Here is a 25,127-nt window from a genome sequence, read left to right as displayed (position 1 = left end):
TTATGCTCCTAAATAACTTCAAATGACAGATGCCACATAGCAGGCGAACACAACATCAAAATGAACAGGCTGATAGGTATGGTCCTAATGAGAACACTACATCTAAATCCTTATGCTTATATGTATGCATTAGAGAGATGCACAATATAAAAGTACTAAACAGCTATCCATCATATTTACAGTATGATACATTGAAGGGATAGTACACTCACAAATAAAAATCCTGTCATCATCCACTCACCCCCGCGTTGTTCCAAACCCGTATGACTACATTCATCTTGCACAAATACACATTATATAACATTTACTCTCCCTGTTGAGTGCCATGCAAAGCATGCTGGGATTTAGAAATCTCCTGCCCAGTTTCATTTAACCAAACTAAAACTATTCATGATGTCTCAACACAAATAGATTAAGTAAAGCTTGAAAAAAAGATGAATGAGAAATGCTCAATAGCCTACATCATTTTTGTTTATTTTTTTAAACTAAGCTTTTTGGAGAAATTTGTTGTTTCACTAACTTTTGCAATCTACAGAGCTGAATGACAAAAATGACAAATAGTGTCTGCATATACGCTCCCATTGCAACATTGGTAGCGTAGATTGGGAGGCTACTGGACATCTTTAAGTTCAGTTGGACAATTTAAGTTCCTGTAAATTTAAAGAGACAAGTTCATTAAATCTGCACTATGGAAGATTTTTGATTACAATTTAACAACATGCTATTATTGATTGAGTGCATGAAAAAAAAAAAAAAAACTGTGTTTAAAACAATGTCCTTACCTTATCCCAATTCACTACGGTAAACCTACAAAAATGATTTGTATTTTGAGCTGTCGGGTCGTATTTGGCGCAAAAATGCAGGCTTATGTCGTTCATCCTTACTTTATGTCCGTAAACACAGAAAAGAAGTACCAGCTGTCACGTATTCCGGCTGGGGAAACTATGTTGTTCAGTTCATTTAGTCACTGTCACACAGTTCAGGACAGCATCTCTGCAGTCCGGATGGATGTTTATCTGTTAAAGGGTTAGGTCACCCAAAAATTAAAATTTTCTCATCATTTACTCTCCCTCAATACACCCTCATTTACTCAACCAGAATATCTAAGCTCTGTAGGTCCATTCAATGCAAGTGAATGGGTGCCAAAATTTTGACACTACAAAAAGCATATAAAGGCACCATAAAATAATCCATACGACTCCAGTGGTTAAATATATATCTTCAAAAGTGATATCATAGGTGTGGGTGAGAAACAGACAAATATTTAAGTCTTTTTTTTTTTTTTTTTTACATAAATTCTTCTCCCTGCCCAGTAGGGGGTGATATGCATGAAGAATGTGAATCACCAAAAACACAAGAAGAAGAATGTGAAAGTGATCTGTTTCTCACCCACACCTATCATACACAGTTGAAGTCAGAAGTTTACATACACCTTAGCCAAATACATTTGAACTCAGTTTTTCACAATTCCTGACATTTACTCATAGAAATCATTCCCTGTCTAAGGTCAGTTAGGATCACTACTTTATTTTAAGAATGTGAAATGTCAGAATAATAGTAGAGAGAATGATTTATTTCAGCTTGTATTTCTTTCATCACATTCCCAGTGGGTCAGAAGTTTACATACACTTTGTTAATATTTGGTAGCATTGCCTTTAAATAGTTTAACTTGGGTCAAATGTTTCGGGTAGCCTTCCACAAGCTTCTCACAATAAGTTGCTGCTGGAATTTTGGCCCATTCCTCCAGACAGAACTGGTGTAACTGAGTCAGGTTTGTAGGCCTCCTTGCTCACACACACTTTTTCAGTTCTGCCCACACATTTGTTTTTATCAGATTGAGGTCAGGGCTTTGTGATGGCCACTCCAGTACCTTGACTTTGTTGTCCTTAAGACATTTTGCCACAACTTTGGAGGTATGCTTGGGGTCATTGTCCATTTGGAAGACCCATTTGCAACCGAGCTTTAAATTCCTGGCTGATGTCTTGAGATGTTGCTTCAATATATCCACATAATTTTCCTTTCTCATGATGCCATCTATTTTGTGAAGTGCACCAGTCTATGCTATACTATGAGCGCTCTGACAGCATGTAGAAAGAAGCCACCTGTCAGACAGTGTGTGGGGGGCGAAATTCTGAACCGTAGGAAGGCAGGAGAAGATTCATTTATATTCATCAGGAGAGCGCTACCTGATTGGTTGGAGAAACTATATCCAAACCCTGACACTACCCCTAAGCCATTCTGTAACTCTTACCAATCAGGTAGAGCTTTTCTCATAAATATGAATGAGTCTTCACCTGCCATCATATGCTTTGGAAATCCACACGTTGGGAAGTGGAAATGAGGAAATAAAAAGTGATCTTTAAGATTCACACTATTTGTGTTGTGTAGTTTCTCTCTCTACTCCCATTCTATTTTGACCTGTTAACGAGATCGACCAGTAGTTGTTTTACGATCGACTGGTCGATCGCGGTCGACGTATAATGAACCCCCTGGTCTAAATCATTTGTTAACACTTTTTAAAACAACAGTTTAAAGGGGATATATTTATAATTTCAGACATAATATTGGAAATAGGCCCTAATAAAAATAATCTTCGGCTATCAGAATAATATTTTCTATATCAGTGCATCCTTAATGCATTATTGAAATTCTGTATGAATCATTCTTAACCAAACAACAGAGCGCTGCTAGTCAGTTATACATTCTTATATTTACACACCAACAGTGTCATATTCCTTTTACAGAAAATCATCTTCAATCATCTTCAGCACTTCAATTTCCATATTTAAGTGCATGAACAGAGGTATTACCTTGCTGTAGTGGTGGTTTGTGCCTCCCTGTCTTACAGCAGCCCTGCCCCATGATGCACTGGAGGGATTGAGCTGGCAGAGTGCTAATGTTGTGCCATGCTCCTTATTCCAACAGGTAGGCCGTGAACCCAAACACAGCACAGGTAGTTCCCACACCACCCACATGTCATAATACTGTAGAGGTGTTTGCTCCAAACCATCACTTCCAGAAACTTGAAAAACAAGTCTTCCCCTTCATTGAAACAAACTCCTTTATATCTCAGAATTTTCACAGAGAAGAGGAAAAACTTTGAATCACGCCACTCTATAAATCCTGGTAAAACAATTGTGTAAAAAGTGCTTTCAACATCTTGAGTTTACCTCAAGCTCCAGCACTTCACTTCTGTTTTTCTCATTCCCTCTGACTTCTCGCGGAAGACTGACACAAGGAGACAGACTGCTCTGTTAGTCCTTTCCAAGCACTTCAGTGCACTTAAACAAACAGAACACCAGATGCATCAGTCTCAGAGGACCTGATACTTGGGGATATCCTCACTACCGAATATCTCACCAAGTTTCTGTATGCTGCTTTGGTGTTGAACTTTATGGAGGCAATATGAATGCAGATCTGGAGGCACTGGGGTCACAGCACTGGGGTTCCAGTCATGCTCCTTTAATTTTAAGTCTGTACTGTGCCTAACAAATGCAGATGTGTGAAAATCTCCCGGAGCAATGCCAGCCAGCCAGCAAGCTTTTTCCCACTGACTTTAAATCTGCACAATTGTGGCTTGTCATTTCTGTGGTCATTTATGTCCCTGTAATAAATGGTGACATTGTTGGATTTTTTTCTTTTCTTTTCTTTTATTAGACATGTCTATTAAGAAGACCCAGAACCTCACTAGAAGATATCTGTTGCTTCACACAAAACCGAAAGCCTTTTTCAAAGCAATGTGTTAAAGATAGTTTGGACTGGAACTCCAACCCATGTTTTTAAATAATTTCTAACCTGGTCTCTTAAAATAACATTACTATACCTTGATATGTGCAAAATAATTGTTATGTGGCTCATTGTCTGTATTGCCACAGTTACCTGGTGAAATGAACACTAGTGGTGCTTTAACAAAAATGACTTTTAATCACTTTCACATAAATCAAGAGAAAAACTGCAGATTATTAGTGTTCCTCACACAATGCTATCTTATTACATGAATACTTTTAGAATAATACATGACTTGGTGATACATTTGAACATTTGCATTATAATAACTACACTTACAAGCTTTTTAGAGCACAATCAAATTGTGTGGTAGCTAAACTAATAGAGCCTTGCACTTGGGATGCAAAGGATTGGGGTCCCAAAGACCCCATGAATTGTCCCGAAAAGCACGTGAGTCAACATGTGAGACGAAAGTGTCATAAATGCACCTCAAAACAACATGGTTACTTAAGCAATTGCTTTTTACATGTTGCATTTATTTTTTATGACACTATCAGTTAGGTTTAGGGTAGGGACGAGTTTTTGTTGATTTAAAACTCGATAGAGCATTAACCTTCAAAACGTCATCTGTTTGAAAAAAACATTTAACTCACTTTTAGCACCACTGATTGGACATTTCACCTCGCAACTGCCGATATACATGTGAGAAACCACACAATGTCATTTAGCAAAAATGTCGCCACAGTCACGTAATTTCCATGAGATCACGTGGATCATTTCAGTCTTTCCTGGAGTCAGTTTTTGTTGAAGCAGTGCTGTTTGTAAATCACGTCTTTCCATTTCTCCATTGTTTGTGGAGAGCCTATTCATTTTCAGAGTCACAGTCATCATGAGGCAAGGCATCTCTTGACAGTTGCACCACTCAGATAGTTTAAAGTTGGGCAGCTTGAGGGAGTTGTAGTGTTGTGTATGGAAAGAGACTTGGCCAGTGAAATTGTTTGACAGAATGGAGCTGATGCATGCCGGTCAGGCAGAGACTGTTGTTAAGGGCTCTTCTCTGGGGAGAAGATGCTGTGTTGGCTGACTTGTCATGAGAAAGTAGTGTCGGGGGCAGGGTAACTGGTGCTAATGTGTCCATGCTGTTTGTAAAAGGGTGTGCATGTCTGTGTATATAGTGCAGAGAGGGCTGTGCATGTGTGTTTGAGAAATGTTTTATTTTATTTGGTGCATCAAAGGCAAGCTTTGAATTTAGTTACCTAAATGTTTATAATGCACATTAGAGGTGAGGGAAAAATCGGTTCACCTGATGCAACATGATTCTTTCTCAAATGATTCTGGATCGAGCCACAAATTTAGTAAACATAATTTTTAAATAATTATTAATAATTCTATTTATTGAAATAGTATACACAGGTTGAAACATTACATATACATTTAAGAGTCATGTAGTGTGCAATACTGCAAAAATAGAACAAAAGACTAATCTGCAGTGGTGTAGCCTACTACGACAAGGTACATTTACACTGTCAAACAAACATATGCGGCAGCCTTCGGATAAGCTTTATTTTACACCTTAAATCAACAACCAACCACGTTCTGCATCATGAACTCTAGATATAAAGAGAATAAATGTATTTACACAGAAATCACAATCAACAGCAAAGTTTAAGGTTGCTCTAATGCAGCACTTAATTTACACTCAACAAAAGTTGCATAGCCACCTCTGATACTAGGTTACTATTAGAGATGCACCAATGTTACGGCAATCATCGGTTTCTGACAATAAAAGCAATTACAGTATCTGCGCTATCTATTGTTTGAAAAAAAAAAAGATGATCAGAACCGATTGTTTCCTGTCAATCAAAAGGGACTGCTGTGTGTGAAAGAAAATGGGCCCTATTTTTAGAGTGCTATGCCTAAGAGCAGCACTATGCGATACGTCACATGTAAAGTCAGTGGGCATAGCCATTAAGTTTTTATATTTTCATGCAAGCATGCACTAAGTTAGGTGCAAGTGGGTTGGTGAAATCACACACTCAAAGTGCTAATGAGCTAGGTCAAGTGCAATTTAATTCTAGGTTTTTCCTCCAGTTATTGCATTGTCTGTGCCCTATTATACAGCATATTCTATATGTAATACATTAGAATGAAGGAAATATGGACCATTTGTGTCTTACGTTTATTTATGCAATAACTATGGCCTTGCTGTGAACTCGCTCCCGTTTTGTCTGTCATCGTTCCAGTGCTGTGGTGTTAAGCGGTAAAATACTAAATATTACTGAGGATGTTTTTGCTTTTATCTGTCTCCGAACCGTTATGAATGTGTTAAAAGTAATCCATACTACTCCAGTGGATTAATTAATGTCTTCTGAAGTGAAGCGCTTGGTGTGTGTGACAAATAGATACATATTTAATTATTTTATTACAATAAATCTTCACTTCCGGCCAGCTGTTGTATGCATGTTCACGAGAGGGTGGAGTTCAAGCTGCCTCTCGTGTGACGTAAGTGTGTTGGCATGTCGATATCATCGGACCTATAGTCGGATCCCTCAGTTGGTCTGAAATTGGAGGGGAAAAATGTTCACTGCACACCCTCAATATTTTTTTAGTGACTCCAAATTGGGTGTTTTGATATCCCAGTGAACAGCGAGCAGCCATAGCTTCAGTCGCTCAGGATCATTGATAGGAAATCTGTGAAAAGTTAGTCTTTCCTCTTGCGATGATGCCCGCGGATGTAATCTAATGTTTTTCAGTAGGTTGAGGCATTCAGGATAAGCTCAAGCAAGCAACATCTTGAAAAAAAAGAAAGAGATATTGTACAAAACCAATTCAGCTTCTGGATAACAACACAGTGCTTCCGCATTTTACGTATTTCACATGTCAGTTCTCACGTGAAATTTCCAACACACTTGTAGGGCTTTACTGGTTGTTTAGATCAGTGTTACTATCAGAAACAATTAATAATTATTTCTGCAGTTATTAATTAATATTTAAATTAATTAATTGGATCTAACTCATTAAAACCTCATATGGGACTCCAGTAAATGTAGTGTGCTATGTTTAGGAGCAAGTTTGGTTATTAGCAATAATTAATAATTATCAAAGATAATTATTAATTATTAAAATCAATAGAACATTGATGAGAATCTATGTTAGTTTTTTTAAATCCTTTAAATCAACAGTTATCAAAGATAATCGTTAATTGTTAACATCGATGAAACATTAATTAAAACTAATACTAGCTTATTGATCATTCAATCATCAAAGATAATTATCAATTATCAAAATCAATAGAATATTAATAAGGATTAACATTGACGGGGCACCACCCTGAAATCAGGGACTAATAACCGAATAGTAAAACAGTTTCAATATTAGATTGTTTTCTTAGGAAAATCGACATCTGAAGAATATCGATTTTCGGGAAAAAAAACAATGAATGAAGGTTTGAATCCGAGCACTGACATCCCGTCAGCATGACACAGGTGTATGCAAAACAAACCAAAACACTTCTCTTTGTAATATAAACAAAGTTTATTTATGCAGTAATATCAATTAATAATTAATACAATGCAGTCAATAAACTTCCGACTTACAACTACAAACTAAACAGTGATATGATTAGATATGGAAATCAAAATAATCCTATAACACATAAGGTGTGTGTGTGTGTGTGACAGTGTGTGTGTGTGCGTGATTAGTAAGAGAGAGAGAGAGAAGTGACAGCCCTAAAGCTGATTTCGCAATAGCGGGAGAGAAAGCAGCTGTGTTCATCACTCAGAGACGCGGTTTTACGAGCAGGGTTCGTAAAAGTCCTGCGTTATTTGACTCTAATGGATGAACTCAGTCTCTGTCTCACCCGCGATGGTGAAATTGCACAATCCAATTTGGTTGGACCACAATACAGCAAAACAAACTTGTGATAATTAATACCCTGAGTATTAAAAATGAGCGGACATGGCGGTCCGTAAACTGTACAAGCAAAAACCTTGAAACACAAGAATAACACGCTATAATATTCTATCTCTGCCCAGACGTAAACCTCTTACTTGTATCACATGAGGACACAGGTAGAATGTGTTTTCCTCCGTCCTTTAACTTTGACCCGGTTCCTTGAGGCTCGGGTGACGACGGGAGGCCGTTTCCTCGCTCTGTCGGCGGGTGGTACGGCTGTTGATTCTCGGCGGGCTGGCGGAGAACTCAGAAATGTCGACTTGATTGAAGATGGAAGAGAAAGCTTTAATCTCTTCACTTCTGTAGGCACACGGATGAAGATGCGAATTGCTCGGCGGTCTCCTTCGGATCCGTTAGAGTGTTTGGTTGAACACAGAGTAATCTCAACTCGTCCAGCGAGATGGAGATTGTATGGCTACAGTTTCAACTCGGACATTACTTCCTTGTGCCAGGAGGTTGCACCGGAGAGCAGCAAAAAAAACCTACGTCTATATTCGGTGAACAAAGTCGCTGGAAGTAACTCACGAAACATTTTAGAGGTATTTCAACTCCTGATGATGTCATGTTTGAGGGACGTTCTGTTGTGTGCCTCATCCAATAGGAGTTGAGAGCTCGATCGTTTAGTGAGCAAAGCTTCATGGATTTGTAGTCTGTTTTGGACTCCCTTTTTTTGATTTTGGTGCGATTTTTATCAGGAAGATTTACGACTTGGTGTGGGGGCTTGAGTTATGTTTTTACGACTGTGTTAGGCCTGCCTTTGTCTTCTATCTGAATACATGAGGCCCAACACACTTATGCCACGTAAGAAGAAGCATGTATTCGCCCAATTAAATCAAGCTAAAATGCACCTTTATACGATGTGAAGATGCTGAGGCAATCTTCATGGAGTGGTGGTAGAGCATCTTGACATCTGATTCTGAGCGGCTGCAGGGAAGTCATGCAGGTGGCTGCTCCCGGGTCCTAATGCCTTGCGCATTCTGACAAAACCCTTGGACCAAAAACCTCTAAAAATAAGCTGTTTAAATCTAATGTGACTTTCGATTGATGTACTGCTACATCGTTTTCTACAGCAAAGAACTTGGGTGTTATATCTGATAGAAAACTGTCCTTTGAAAATCAAATTCCCAATGTTTGTAGAACAGCATTCTTCCACCTCAGAAATATTGCTAAATTACGACACATGCTCTCTGTTTCTGATGCCGAAAAACTAATTCATGCGTTCATGACCTCAAGACTAGATTACTGTAATTCATTATTGGGAGGATGTCCTGCAGGTTCAATAAATAAATAATATAATCCATCACATTCACTATGATCGCAAAATTCCAGCTTGTTTATAATACCTACAATATCAAAATCCACAAAAGGAAGCAGATCCTTTTCCTATTTGGCTCCTAAACTAAGGAATAGCCTTCCTAGCAGTGTACGGGACTCAGACACACTCTCTCAATTTAAAGAGGGATTAAAATATTTAGTTTTTGGGATTTTACTTTTCCTTTAGTGTGTAACATAGCTCTTTGTGTATGTAAAAGGTCTGCAAAGTTACAAAGCACAAAGTCCTGGGGGCCTGGGTAGCTCAGCGAGTAGTGACGCTGACTACCACCCCTAGAGTCGTGAGTTCGAATTCAGGGCATGCTGAGTGACTCCAGCCAGGTCTCCTAAGCAACCAAATTGGCCCGGTTGCTAATGAGGGTAGAGTCACATGAAGTAACCTCCTCGTGATTGCGATTAGGTGTTCTCGTTCTCAGTGTGGTGTGTGGTAAGTTGTGTGTGGATCGCGGAGAGTAGCATGAGTCTCCCATGCTGTGAGTCTCTGCGGTGTCATGCACAGTGAGTCACGTGATAAGATGTGCGGATTGACTGTCTCAGAAGTGGAGGCAACTGAGACTTGTCCTCAACCACCCGGATTGAGGTAAGTAACCGTGCCACCACGAGGACCTACTAAGTAGTGGGAATTGGGCATTCCAAATTGGGGAGAAAAGGGGATAAAAAAAAAAGCACAAAGTCCAAGCAAAAGGGAGTTATTCTCTCCCACAGACAACACTGCTCAACAGAGACTTGTCCTCCGCCACCCGGATTGAGGTGAGTAACCGCGCCACCATGAGGACCTACTAAGTAATGGGAATTGGACATTCTAAATTGGGAGAAAAGGGGATAAAAATAAATAAATTAAAAAAAAACACTGCTCAAGAACTACAAGAATTGGGCTGTTTGTAGTCAAGCCATTTCTTCCGTAAAGTATCTATGTCACTATGTAACACATTTGAATAATGGTGTTAGGTGGCTAAGGGCTACTTTGGCCCGCCCTCAAACAAACGTAGTTATAGCCAAGGCCAGGATGAGTTGGGTTAGTGTTGTCGCCATGTCAAGAAGATGCTGTTTTCTTCACTGCAAAAGCAAAACCTCTTTGTTTGGACTTCCAAAGGCAGACGAATTGAAGTATCAGTGGTTAAAATGCATTTTTACCACTAATCCTCAGCAGTACAACCACAACCAATGCCGGATTTTCAAGATGGTTATTCCTGAAATACAGTGCAGTTCCCACTTTGTTGGGAAAATCTGGCGGTTCAGGATCACAAACTGTAAGTATGCTTGATTGTTTGAGGATTTATCTGCTACAGAGAGTTCTAAAGCAGAGTTTTGTGTTGTAGCTATGGTGTACACCCAGTGCACAGATGTAGGCCTCTGCTAACCTGCTAGCTAATGTTATTGTGTTGAAATAGTTTTGCTAATCAGCTACAGGCCCACTTTTACCTACAACTGTGTAGAATTATGCAGATTGTTTGTCGTTCTTACTATCATGAATAATGATCAAGTGTGGAGATGGATTTATTTATACAAATGGTCATTTTACATCTGCAATCTACTGTAGTGCTCGGCTAACTTGCTATGTAATGTAATTGTTTTGGTAAGGGTTTACTATTCAGCTGTGGGCTGGCTTTTACCTAAAACTGTGTAACAAAATGGTCGATCTCAAGAGTTTTATATAATTATATAATTACAAGCTGTAATGTTACGGCCTCTATTGGTAGTCCACGGCTAACTTGCTCACTAACTCTCTAATACATACGATAATGTCCAACCGGGTGAAGCCTCTGTTCTCCGTTCATAGCTCAGGCGAAAAAAGTTCGGCTGCACCCATTCCAGGAAAAGATGACTAACTTAGATGCACTACGTGTCTTTTACTTGAAGCTTTGTTAGGTTCACAATAATGTACTTGTACAACAGTGTACTTGTAAGAAAGCTACAAAATTAAAACTTACCACTGTGAAACGTCCTGCTCAAGTCATGTTTGCGAAGGTGGTTCGGGTCGATCAGCTTGTTCTTCCAAACTTTCATTATTTCATTCATTATCAGACTCGGCTAGAGCTGGTGCGGCAAAAACCAATGCCACTGCTATCATAGTTACAATAGTGTTTACAGAGCTGCTCACGAAGCCTCGGGAGCTGAAACTCGGTTATGGTAAGGGGCGTTACATTTCCGACACACGCTCTACATGGTTGACCAATCACAACAGACTAGGCCAGCTGACCAATCAGAGCAGACTGGGCTTTTCGGAAAGGGGGGCTTTAAAGAGACAGGAGGTAAATCAGAGCATTTCAGCCGAGTATGTAGAGCGGGGAAAAGAAATGTACGGTATGAGAAAAATAATGTGTTTTTTGAACATTAAAGCATGTAAACCTATTCTAGTAGACCCCCAAAATAAAATTATGAACCTGTAAATTAGCATAATATGGGCTCTTTAAGTCTACACTAAAGACTCATCTCTTCAGGCAGGCATACACCTAATTTATCCATCAACTTATAGTTATGCTACATTAGTTAAATCTGACGGAACCGGAAACACTTCTCATATTCTGTAACTTTGCTTTAAAGTGAATGGCATCTACGCTAATATCATTCTATTTGTTTCCCTGTCTCAACCTCGGGATACATATCCAAGGTTAACAGAGCCTGCCAGATACTGCTCCATTCCTAGCCGATGTCCTGCTCCCACCACTATGTGTCACTGATTGATGACTTCTAACTGCAGCTTATGACAGCCAGACATCACTTCAGTCATGGTGATGGACTTCACAGAGGATAAACTGCTGCCAACTCCAACCGTAAAGCATTGTATACTTCACTGGCCACTGCCTTAGAATGGATTTTACAGGAAATGAACTGCCACAAGCTTCCAGCCAGACTGCAATGCCCCTCACTGACCTCTGCCAACATAATCTTGGTCATAGGATGGACTAAATTAATTGCCAGCCAAAGCCATCATCAGTCAAATAACAAAAGACACTGCAACTGCGTGCACTTCTGCAGTCAATTTGGGATGGACTTCAAAGACCTCCCTAATCTTTTTTTTTTCCCCTTTTCTCCCCAATTTTGAATGCCCAATTCTCAATGCACTCTAGGTCCTCGTGGTGGTGTAGTGACTCGCCTCAAAATCCCATTAATCAATCACGTTCAAGTGCTATATAAACTGTAGCTCGCCTACCTCTCCTACGACGACTTTCGAGCATCTGGCTACACCCGTACAGGAAACCATGTCTGATTTTCTGCAGCGTCATGTCTCCGGCCACAAAGATGAAGTCACCATCTCTGCTTCCTCTTCTTTGCTGATTCCGTTTTCCATCCAAGCATCACCATCTTCATCCTCATCGTCCAAGCCGCACCGGTACGAAAAGGTCGTATAAGGCATCGTTCCCCCTTTCCTCCCAGACCCCGTCCGAGGAGGGCGTATTCTCCTCCACTCGAGAGGCTCCAAGCTCAACCGATTCAGCAATCTAGCCCTACTCCCCAGTTTACAGTCCCTCTAAACTCAACAACTAATTACATCCCTTCCATAGCCAAATTGACGGTAATCGTCTGCGTCATGCTTTAGCAGCCTCAGATATTTTTTCCGCAGATCCACTAAAGCACAAATGTACAACTTGTACATCACCACTAAGCGTGGCAGCTCTGTAATACAACCACCCGACATTACTCCAGAATTTCTTCAAAAACCAGCTTAAACTTCCATTCGCCGCTCAGCTCGGGCCTCCGCAGCCATCAAAACAGTCACTACTTCCTCACAACAAACAACAGCTCATGTCTCAACCTCCGCTCCAATCAGCTGACACTCCATTGCATCGTAACACTCCTCCCCTACAGGTTGCCTTATCCTCTCAGTTTCCACTTTCCTCTACTCACCTCCAAAACCCTCCCTCCTTTTCTCTTGACACTCCTTCCACGGCATTCTATCAAAATATTGCCATCTCCAATCCCCACATACCTCCCCAAACAGCCCTTGCAAGCCCTCTTTCCTATCCCTTCCCTTGGGCTAACCAAACGTTACCTTCCACGACAGCACCTCTTCAATATTTTTCTCATCCAAATTCCTCTCTTTTTCCTTCTCGCTCAGAAGCAGATACAAGCATGAGGCTGACTCCGCCTGATACATCTGCTCCTCCTCTTTTATCATCCAACCCCTTTATTCCAACTGCCTTCCCTCGGATTTTAAGCACTACCGAAATAGAACCACAGTCCAGAGAGTGCTGGGGATCATACAAAGAGATAGGTGAGAGGAGAGAGGCTAAATCTATGTCCGCACCTGCCAGAATTTGTGCGGGGATACTTGGATTAACCTGTTTAAGATCCATTACCGGGGCATGAGGAGGGGCTGGAGGCTACCGCCGGCTTTCGCCCATATCTTTCCTTCCTTTCCTAATCCTCCCTTCCCAGCTCCAATCTGTTCAGCCACGTATACACTCTCTTCAGCATCTGCTTTACCAGCCCCTCCTCATGCCCCGGTAATGGATCTTAAACAGGTTAATCCAAGTATCCCCGCACAAATTCTGGCAGGTGCGGACATACATTAAGCCTCTCTCCTCTCACCTATCTCTTTGTATGATCCCCAGCGCTCTCTGGACTGTGGTTCTATTTCGGTAGTGCTTAAAAATCCGAACACCAATTCTAAGAAAACGCTAACTTTAGCTGAGTTTTGCTTAGCATTTTCTAGATTCACAGAAGTTTTTTGTGCTGTATATCCGACTAGATGCAGAGAACTAAATGACTACATGGCCATCATTGGTGAACTCTCCCTCTCATTCGAGGGAACACTGTTCTATGTCTACCACAAGCTTTTCTCTGCTAAATGCGCAGCCAGAGTGTCCCAGTGGAACCAATGCCCACACTGGGGAGCTCTAGACATAGAACTGCATAAAAAATTGTTCTGAGGATGCAAAAGCTTGTCATGCGTCATCTGCAGGTCATTGGAACATCAGACAAAAAAATTGCCCACTAACCCAAAATTCGCCAAGTCCTAAATCTTCCTCCCCGTTAAGTCTACCGCTTATGTTCCACAGTTCAGAGGCAACAGCGCTTCGAATTTCAAGAAGTGTACCTTCCGTCCCAATGCTGGAAGACAAGTATGTAATGATTTTAACAATTTCGGTTGCTCCAGACAACACCGTCATTATCATATCTGTCATATCTGTAATTTTTGTGGCGGTGCACATGCCCACTCCATTTGCCCTGTTTGGAAATCCTCCAATAAGAACAATAAAATGATCCAAAAATACCTCTCTACTCCCATCAATGTCTCTGCTTTAGCTGATGAACTTGCTAACTGTCCTAACAAAGATTTTAAAAACTCATCTCATACACAGTCTCACACACGGTTTTCATCCTGGTTTGGAAAGTTTTCCTGACACGAATATTACATGCAATAATCTCCTCTCTGCTATTTCAGACCCAGAAGCCGTCGATATGCTTATCGCGAAAGAAATCACTTCAGGTTTCATGATCGGTCCATTTGAAGCACCTCCCTTCAATCGGTTCCAAATCAGCCCCATCAGAGAAGCAAACAGAATGTTTTCTGGGAAAAAATGACCTGTCATCTCCGCACAATAGCTGTCACACTAGCATCAACAGCCTTATTCCTATCAACAAATTTTCTCTGAGCTACCACAACATTGACCATGCAATCAAATTAATAAAGGGGATGATTTATACAAAAATACTTTGTTGAAGCACCTCTGGCACCAATTACAGCCTCAAGTCTTTTTGAGTATGATGCTACAAGCTTGGCACACCTATTTTTGGGCAGTTTCTCCCATTCTTCTTTGCAGGACCTCTCAAGCTCCATCAGGATGGATGGGGAGCGTCGGTGCACAGCCATTTTCAGATCTCTCCAGAGATGTTCAATCGGGTTCAAGTCTGGGCTCTGGCTGGACCACTCAAGGACATTCACAGAGTTGTCCCGGAGCCACTCCTTTGTTATCTTGGCTGTGTGCTTAGGGTCGTTGTCCTGTTGGAAGATGAACCTTCACCCCAGTCTGTGGTCCAGAGCGCTCTGGAGCAGGTTTTCATCAAGGATGTCTCTGTACATTACTGCATTCATCATTCCCTCGATCCTGACTAGTCTCCCAGTTCCTGCCGCTGAAAAACATCCCCACAGCATGATGCTGCCACCACCATGCTTCACTGTAGGGATGGTGATTGGCCAGGTGATGAGCGGTGCCTGATTTCCTCCAGGCATGACGCTTGCCATTCAGGCCAAAGAGTTCAATCTTTGTTTCTCATGGTCTGAGAGTCCTTCAGGTGCCTTTTGGCAAACTCCAGGCAGGCTGTCATGTGCCTTTTACTGAGGAGTGGCTTCCATCTGGCCACTCTACCATACAGGCCTGATTGGTGGAGTGCTGAAGAGATGGTTGTTCTTCTGGAAGGTTCTCCTCTCTCCACAGAGAAATGCTGGAGCTCTGTCAGAGTGACCATCGGGTTCTTGGTCACCTCCCTGACTAAGGCCCTTCTCCCCGATCGCTCAGTTTTGCCGGGCGGCCAGCTCTAGGAAGAGTTCTGGTGGTTCCAAACTTCATCCATTTACAGATGATGGAGGCCACTGTGCTCATTGGGACCTTCAATGCTGCAGAAATTTTTCTGTACCCTTCCCCAGATCTGTGCCACGATACAATAATGTCTCGGAGGTCTACAGACAATTCCTTGGATTTCATGGCTTGGTTTGTGCTCTGACATGCACTGTTAACTGTGAGACCTTATCTAGACAGGTGTGTGCCTTTCCAAATCATGTCCAATCAATTGAATTTACCACAGATGGACTCCAATCAAGTTGTAGAAACATCTCAAGGATGATCAGTGGAAACAGGATGCACCTGAGCTCAGTTTTGAGTGTCATGGCAAAGGCTGTGAATACTTATGTACATGTGATTTTTTCGTTTTTTATTTTTAATAAATTTGCTAAAATTTCAAACAAACTTCTTTCACGTTGTCATTATGGGGTATTGTTTGTAGAATTTTGAGAAAAATAATGAATTTAATCCATTTTGGAATAAGGCTGTAACATAACAAAATGTGGAAAAAGTGAAGCGCTGTGAATACTTTCCGGATGCACTGTATTATTATGCAGTCCGGCTTACGTTTGGCTGCAAAAGCAGTCCAAAAATCTTTGACATGCTTTCCAAAGCTCTCTGCTGGATCTTGTCTAATAATTACGCGATCCCCTCCTTCGTTCATCTACTTGACGATTTCCTCTCCATCTCCCCGTTCGATGCTCTCCCAGCAGCACATCTCGCAACATTACTGAAAGTTTTTTCAGATTTAGGCGTTCCCGTTTCCGATGAAAAAACTCTTGGTCCCGTGACAAAGATCGAATTTCTAGGTGTCGATCTTGATTCCGTCAAATTCCAAGCTTCCCTCCCCAAAGGAAAAATCGACAGAATCATTATGGTGATATCTAATTTGCTAGCATCCTTGCAATCTTCTCTTTGCTCAGCTACCTAAACTTCGCTATGCGCATTATCCCCCAAGGTTGACCTTTTATTTCTCACCTCCTCTCTCTCGTCTCCTCTGTCCCCGCTCTCAGTGATTCAGTTACTTTCAATCCCCGTGCCGAGTAGACCTGCACCTCTGGATCACATTTTCAAACAGTGGAATGGGATTTCTCTTTTCTATAATGATTTCCTATCCCAGTGAGATGCACCTGTTCACCGATGCAGCCCCATCCATCGGGTTCGGCGGATTCTATCTAGGCCGTTGGTTTGCATCAACTTGGCCACCTCAGCTCTCAAATTTACCCCTATCCTCCACCTCTTCCGCTCTTTACGAACTCTACCCGATCGCCGTAGCAGCTCGTATCTATAGGAAAGAATGGTCATCTAAAACCGTCCTTTTCCTCTGCGATAACCCACAAATGTGCAATACATCAATAAAGGGTGATCCAATTCCCCCGTCATCATGCCGCTTTTAAGACATCTGATTTGGGCAGCCGCTTGCAACCAATTTATTGTTAAAGCTGAACAAATTCTAGCAAACATAAATCAATTAGCTGACACTCTCTCCTGTTTCGCCATTCAGAAATTCAGAACATTGGCTCCAGAGGCGGACCGCTTCCCAACACCTGTGCCTCCCTTTTCAGATTTGATCTTCCAATAAATCATCCCCTCAACTTGCATCATATTTCTACCAAATCAATATTTAATGCTGCCTCCCTCAATACTCTTCAGATCTACTGGACTTCCTGGAAAATCTTCAAACAGTTTCACAGTCAACACAACTTTTCCCCGATTTCTCTCTACTCACTATCTCTTCCTTCATTTCATTTCTGTCTCATTTCAAGCATATCGTGCCCAGGACGGTAAAAACGTACCTCTGCGGTATTCATTTTTTCCATAAATTAATTTACGGTCACCCATGCCCAGAAATAATTAATCCTCAAATCTCCCTCCAAATGAAAAAGCATTCAAAAAGCTCAGCCCGCCCACCCAGATGCTAGATAGCCCTTAACACTCGAAATTCTAGGCAAATGCCTGTCCACCCCATGAGCAGGGTACCACTCTCCTAACACAGCCATAACCCTCGATGCTATGTTCATTCTAGCTTTTTTCGGGTTTTTTAGATGCTCCGAACTTACAGTCATGACAAAACTTTATTCCAAAGTTAACCCTACAATCTCTGACCAAAACATTTTGGATAACGATACCATTAGACCAGTCAATACCAGTAAAACAGACCAGTCAAGACACGGTCACTTTGTCTATATTTTCAACTTACCCACACCCATCCAGCCATTTCAATCTCTCTCCTTCTATTATTCATACAGGAGAAACAGAGCCAGTTCCCGCTCGATCCTCTCTTTATCGATGACTATAACCAAGCCGTTACCAGGCACTGGTTCTAAAAACACCTCAAATCCGTTCTCGGCAGGTCAGTCGTCCCTGCTATATGTTTCTCTAGCCACTCATTCCGCATTGGCACGGCTACTACTTCCACTCAAAAAGGGCTTAAAGAACACCAAATTAAGTCTCTCGGCAGGTGGTCCTCACACAGGTGTTTCATTCTTACATTTGTCTCAATCCCCCTGCACATCAAATTTAAGCATTCACTGGTACCCGTGTGCTTAGTCAGCCATGGATGGGACCTTACCACCGACATCATTTTAATCATTGGGCTGGGCTGTCTAATTTATCAGGAGTTTGCCATCCTGACAGAACTGGGCCTTCTCTTAACTACCAAATCTCGGGATTTGGTAGTTAAGCCGTTACGCCATAGGACTAGTTAGTCCACACGTCGGCTCCGGGAGGGGGGGGGGGGTGTACGGCCTGATTGAAATCCCATCTCTTTCTCAGCCCAGTTACAATCATTACAATCACTAAGCCATGTAAGAACTTCCTGCGGGCATGACCAGCCAACCGTATAATATCAGTTGCCTGCGGAAGGATGCCGTATTTCTTGCTATTATAGATCCTCGTCTGGCTATCCCGCATCCATGGTGGCCCAGCTCGTTCTTGGGGGGATTAAATATTCCCAAACTCCTATTTTCGTCTTTCCCCTTGAAGTCCGTTCAAGGCACGTTGTCCTCTAATTATTTTTGGGGGAATCTAAGAGCTCTGTTTTGATTTGAGATTCAACTCCAACACGGACAGCACGGCAAATTCGTTTACCATTTTTCGCTCTAAGATTATATGATCAAGTGAACTCGTGAATTGATGTTCCTAATGCAAGCTCGGGAGGTGCTTGTTCATATAATCCCATATTAATCAATCACGTTCAAATGCTATATAAACTGTAGCTCACCTACCTCTCCAATGACGTCTTTCGAGCATCCCTGCTCCTCCCCATCTCCACCTTTAGCCAGTCCATAGTTCCATGTACACGAGGGGAATCTAAGAGCTCTGTTTTGATTTGAGATTCAACGCAAACACTGACAGCATGCCAAATTCGTTTACCATTTTTTGCTCTAAGATTATATGATATAGTGAACTTGTGAATTAAGATGCTTTGAGAATCGTTTTGGAATTCAATTCCTCCCTGTATCGAAAATGAATGAAATCATGAGGCGCCTCAAGATTCCCACATCTAATACACGTTGTAGTGATTGTGGTAGTTGGAAACACAGTTTAACCAGTAAACAATACAATATTTGTAGCCACACTAAAAAAATATACACAATTCAAAGATTACATGATTCAATTTGATGGACATTTATCATGAAATGTTGCAAGGTGCACAGGATCCTTTTTAAATGTTTTAAAGTTTTTGTTATATTGCTGTCTTTGATTTTAGCAGACCAGTGTTGCTGCTTTTTTTCCCAATGAAAATAAATTGAATATTTCACATTTAATCTGATTAGTAAATGCGAGAGAGAGAGAGAAAGGGGAGAAACATATCACGCATCATCTTAAGGATTTAGCGAAAATTGAATACCTTGTAAACTCTGAGTGGATTTGAGGGCATTTGGAGGTTGACTGGAGTTAGCTGAGCAAGAGGTGTGTAGTTTACACCACACAACTGTAACAAGATAGGCATATTCTGTTTTCTTCTTTGCTATTTTGTTAAAAACCCTCATTCACAATGCCCCCGACTGCATGTCTTCAAGTGCACACTCAGCCAGTGAGCTCTGGTAGGTGTCACGCTGCTGTGTTTTATTTACTTGTCATAAAAAAAACAAACATAGGCATTCAGCAAAAATTAACAAGGACTGGCAAGATTACCCAAAAGACCCCTCTCTAATCAGTAAATGCTGCAAGGGTCATTTGAGTTGCTGACAGGCAAAATCATAATATAGGCAGTGTTAAGAATAGCTGTTCATTTGAAATATCAGTTTCTTGAAGGAATAGTGTAGACAAAAAAATAAATAAATCTGTATTTGATTACTCACCCTCATGTCCTTCCAAACCAATATGAGTTTCTTTCTTCTGTGGAACACTATGAAGATATTTAGCAGAATGTCAAAGCCACTTTGTCCCTGGTCACCTTTTATTTTCATTGTCATTCTTTTACAAGTAAAAGTTAATGCCAACCAGTTACAGGGCAGCTTGGACATCTGGCCAGATGACTCCTTTGGTGTTCCACTCAAGAAAGAAAATCACATGGGTTTGGAATGACATGACAGTGAGCAAATGAATTCATTTTCATTTCTGAATGAACTATCTCTTTGAAGTTATCAAAGCACTCAAACACAGACCATTTGAATGGGTCAGTGATGATTTTAAGACCTACTCACCTGGCACAATCTCAAAAAGGTGTCGACCGGGCTCTTCTGAGTTGGCTGTCAGCTCATTCACTTGGCTGCCCTTCAATGGGATGCAGCCCTGCACAGATAAATAGTCGAAAAAATGCAGAATTGCATCACTTAACATTTGTTAACCTACATATACAATTAAACCTGAATACGGTGTACACTTGAATGTAATTCTGTAATCATCATAAAAATCGCTTAGTCTTGTGGAAATTTATACCCATGAAGCATTTTGGGATTTTAAGCCTATTGTATTATTAAAAGCTTGGCATGTTGGTTTGCCATATTAATTGCAATTTTGATTTGAGTGCCCCCTCCAATAAGTTAAACTACCAATTGAATGAAATGTAGAGATTATTCACCAGGGCAACAAATTGAATGAAGATTTAGGGTCAGGCTATTTAAAAACTCTCCCATGATTTTAGTTAGCCAAATCTATCTGGCAATATTCAAGACATGTTTCACTAATTATAAAACATTGGTTATACATAGAGTACATCCTCGTTGATTTAAGGTACACTCTTGTTTTGACTGGATTTTTTCCTCTTTTGATTCATTATAAAATATTTAAATCTCATATAAAGACGATTTGTGGCTGGATGTTACACCTTATGTTTCAGGATCTCTTTCTGAACAACCATAAAATCCCCAGAATTTTCTACCTTGGCACACTATTCAATTTGGGCCAGTCTCCAATGTTTCCTTTTATCTCAGCATGTGGTTTGCTATGTGATTTACTACACAGCCCTTCCACTTTGAATCTCATTGATTAAAGACAGGAAAAGTGGGTGGGATTGACATTTTCTCACACATCCTGGCCAGCGCAGCATGGGCACAGATTATTGGAGCTTGGATAAGTATTGACAATCCTCTAAGGGATGCTGCAGTCAGACTGACAAGCTTACGAAGGCTGGACGGTATTGATTGCCTAATATGAGACGGTCTTAAACCAGTTAAAAGCAATGTGTAAGCTTGGATTGTGGTGGCAATGCAAGACTATTGGAGTAAAATGGAAGAGCTTGCACTTACTGTCTAATAGCACTTGGTCAAATTATGCTCTACCATACAGTGCTGCATCTTATTTAACAAGTACTTAACATTCAAGAAGCAGAACTAAGTAGCAACCATAGGATAAGCATCTCCATAGTGCAGTGGTGCAAATTTTAAGTATCTGAACCTCTAATGCTTCTTATTTTTTTTATTTTATTTTTTTACTGTTACTGTACAGTATGATGTGTGGAAGTCTTCTTTTGGACTAGTTTTGGAGAGAAATGTATGTACCTGGGGTTTGGTCTCCTCCTCGTCCTTGTAGAAGTAAAGATGGTCAGCCCGTAGCACAAACCAGCGCAGCTGCCAATTCTTCATGATGCTCCTCTGCTTCTTCAGCCAGCCAGCCTTTAGTGCCCCCTCTTGGAGGCCTGGTGAGGTGGAACGACATGAGCCACGGGATGCCTCACCCATCACCATGCTCTTGGACCTGGCTGTAGGTGAGGAGAACAGACATGCATGTAAGTGATCAAAGATATTATGACAATATCAGCCTGCGAAGAAGGATGACAAACCCTTATAGAAGTTTTGAGGTCATTTATATGCTAGAGTACCCCTTTACAAAATTAGCCTTTACAGGCTTTCTCTTCCGGAAAAGCAGACTAAAATATTTAAAGGAATATTCCAGGTTCAACACAAGTTAAACTCAATCGACAGCATTTGTGGCATAATGTTGATTACCACAAAAAATAATTTTTACTCCCTCATTTTCTTTAAAAAAAAAAAAACAAACAAACAAAAAAAAAAGGTTACAGTGAGGCACTTACAATGAAAGTGAATGAGGGCCAATTTTTGAACATTAAAATATTCACTTTTCCAAAAGTTTGGCCACCAGACATAAACAATATGTGTGTAAAGATGATTTTAGTGTAATAAAATTGCTTACTAACATTTTCTGTGTACATTTTTACAACTTCGTTGCCATGACAATGTAATGTCAGCAAATTTTTATCCCTAAAATTACTGTAAAAATGACAATTTAAACAAATTTACAGCTCAAATATACATACAGTACATGGGTTTTAACAGGATAATTAATTTAAGTGCTTTTATAAAAGTATAAGCTTTACAATTCTGTCTTTAAACTCTCCAAAAATTGTCCCCATTCACTTCCATTGTAAGTGCCTCACTGTAACCTTTTTTTTATTTTTTATTTTTTTTTGTGGTAATCAACATTATGCCACAAATACTGCTGATTGAGCTTAACTTGTATTGAACCCAGAATATTCCTTTAACTCTTCCTGCTCTTAGTGGAGTATAAAAAATGTTGTCCAATAAAATGCTCTCTAGAATGAGAATGTCCCTCCCTCTAGCACGACTGACTGGCACTGACTATACTATAGCTTATAACAATAGCAAATCATAATTCATGGCTATGATGTAAACTAGAGCCTATTAGCTGTTTTAAAACAATCCTTCTGAATGTCCCACTCAAACCTTCTGTTTCAATAGGAAATAGATATAAATATTATGGGATAGAAAAAGCTATTTCTATTTCAAAAAAAGAAAAGACAACTCTTCCATTAGTTCTCACTTTTAGCTCAAGGACAAAGTGGTTTGTACTGAAGGGTATTTCGAGCCTTTGATGTCTTTCTTTGCACACACATTTTACCCTGGAGTAAAACACAAAGAATAATCTTGTTTGCTCTGTGCCACGTTTCCTCAGGTAAAATTGTCTGCAATCCTCTTCCTCTGTATCACTTGCTTTTTTTTGTCATGCCAAAAGAGAAGGAGAGTTTTCATAGTAGGATCATCAGAGAGTAATTTAGTCAAAGGTGCACTTGATGTAGAAACATCACAGTTTAGACAAAGGTGCCAAACATGATATGCATGTCTACCTAAGTAGCTATGCTGTAAAGCAAGTGAATATAAAATCTTGATGAAAATATGGAGTTTGTGAGTGAATTTAGCTGTTTTGGTGTACTAGGGGTTAGACAAGCTGTGGTGCTTCCAGGCTCAAGACTAGACTATGGTCAAACCTCAGAATGGATCATTTACTGGATATGAATCAGTCCAGCACAAGCATAAAGTCATCTTATGCCTCTGGGCTCTAGACTCACAAATCGTCATGGTTACTTGTGTAACCTCCATTCCCTGATGGAGGGAACGAGACGTTGTGTCGATATAGTGACACTACGGGTCACTCTTGGGAGCCTGAGACACCTCTGGTCTTTGATGAAAGGTCAATGAAAATTGGCGTGTGGTATTTGCATGCCACGGGTAGTTCAGCGTTGTGGCAGGAGGGACACAATGTCTCGTTCCCTCCATCAGGGAACGGAGGTTACACAAGTAACCATGATGTTCCCTATCTGTCACTCACTCGACGTTGTGTCAATGTAGTGACACTAGGGGTCCCTATATGAAACGCCACAATTGGCTGAACTGTGTTACGTGAACTGGCGGTGTGTGGTGGGCAGACTACTGTGTGCCTCATAGCCAGCACACCAGGTCGACACGTAACCTCCCCCAACCTCCCCCAACATAGTTATGAGTGTCGAACGGCCCTTTTTGGGGACAAGTCGACTACCCAAGAGATAGAGACAGGCTTAACCCAGTCGTGGCCTCTTTTCCCCTTCTCTTTTTTCCATTCCCTAAAAAAGAAGGGTGATTATCTGACTGGGCCGCCAGGTCTAGTCAGGGGGTGTCCCTCCCAAGGAGAAGACACCGCGGAGACCACACCTCACCCAAAGAGAGGGGGGGGATATTTAAGTGGAAGGATATGTCACATGGTCTTTCCAACCATGTGGAGAGTCTTCAAGGTAGATCCTGCCCAATGGGGGAGGAGTTACTACAAACATGGAGACTGGGGCAGATGGGCTCTGCCCAAGGAAGACGCAGTTTGCCAACAGGGAAACGAATTAGCGGAAGATATATATCGCGTGGGGTTAGCCTTACAGGGAACCGCCACATGCAGAGCACCTACCCCAGAACAGGACTCTTAGTTAGCACGTGTACTGGGCCGGCAGTGAATCTCTCCGAAAACTCGACTGCCACAGGGCTTGGAGGAAGTCAACCAGGGAACAAACTTGTGAACACTACTGGGAAATAATGGTGCACGTCTTCAGCAGGTGGAAGGCGCTATGTGCAAGCGATACACCTGGCCAGCTATCCCGGGCTTATCCGCTTGTGTTGCGTGCCACTACCTGGGATGAAACCGGTTCCACCCGGAGGTTGTAGAACCTTGCAAAGGTGTTGGGTGTTGCCCAGCCCGCTGCTCTGCAAATGTCTGTTAGAGAGGCACCTCTGGCCAGGGCCCAGAAAGCCACTACACCCCTGGTAGAATGGGCTCGTAGCCCTACCGGGGGAGGCATGTCCTGGACGAGATATGCCATAGTTATGGCGTCAATGAGCCAGTGGGCGATCCTCTGCTTGGAGACAGCGCTTCCTTTCCGCTGTGCACCAAAGCAGACAAAGAGCTGCTCAGAGATTCTAAAGCTCTGCGTGCGATCCAAATAGATGTGCAAAGTGCGCACCGGACACAGCAACGACAGGGCTGGGTCTGCCTCCTCCTGAGGCAGCGCTTGCAGTTTCACCACCTGGTCCCTAAAAGGGGTGGTGGGAACCTTGGGCACATAGCCCAGTCAGGGTCTCAGGATCACATGAGAGTAACCCGGACCGAACTCCAGGCACATTTCGCTGACAGAGAATGCTTGCAGGTCACCTACCCTCTTGATGGAAGTGAGCGCAGTCAGGAGGGTAGTCTTCAAGGAGAGTGCCTTAAGCTCGGCTGACTGCAAAGGCTCAAATGGGACTCTCTGTAGACCCTGAAGAACTATAGAGAGGTCCCATGAGGGAACGAGGCGCGGTCTGGAGGGATTCAGCCTCCTGGCGCCTCTTAGGAGCCTGATGATCAGGTCGTGCTTCCCTAAGGACTTACCGTCGACTGCGTTGTGGT

General features: G+C 41.6%; 1 protein-coding gene across 1 annotated transcript in view; it reads right to left on the bottom strand.

The window, feature by feature from the left end:
• Positions 1-25,127, bottom strand: part of si:dkey-191m6.4 (rho GTPase-activating protein 22) — a 52,491-nt gene that overhangs the window by 14,037 nt on the left and 13,327 nt on the right. The window contains exons 2-3 of the mRNA XM_051674199.1: positions 21,467-21,666; positions 20,171-20,258 (exon numbers count right to left, since the gene is read on the bottom strand). Coding sequence (XP_051530159.1) covers positions 20,171-20,258; positions 21,467-21,666 — 288 coding nt within the window. The remainder of the gene's footprint in view (positions 1-20,170; positions 20,259-21,466; positions 21,667-25,127) is intronic.

This window comes from Myxocyprinus asiaticus, chromosome 36, assembly GCF_019703515.2.
Source record: "Myxocyprinus asiaticus isolate MX2 ecotype Aquarium Trade chromosome 36, UBuf_Myxa_2, whole genome shotgun sequence".
NCBI classification, from domain to species: Eukaryota; Metazoa; Chordata; class Actinopteri; order Cypriniformes; family Catostomidae; genus Myxocyprinus; species Myxocyprinus asiaticus.
This window is presented reverse-complemented; position numbering and strand designations above follow the sequence as displayed.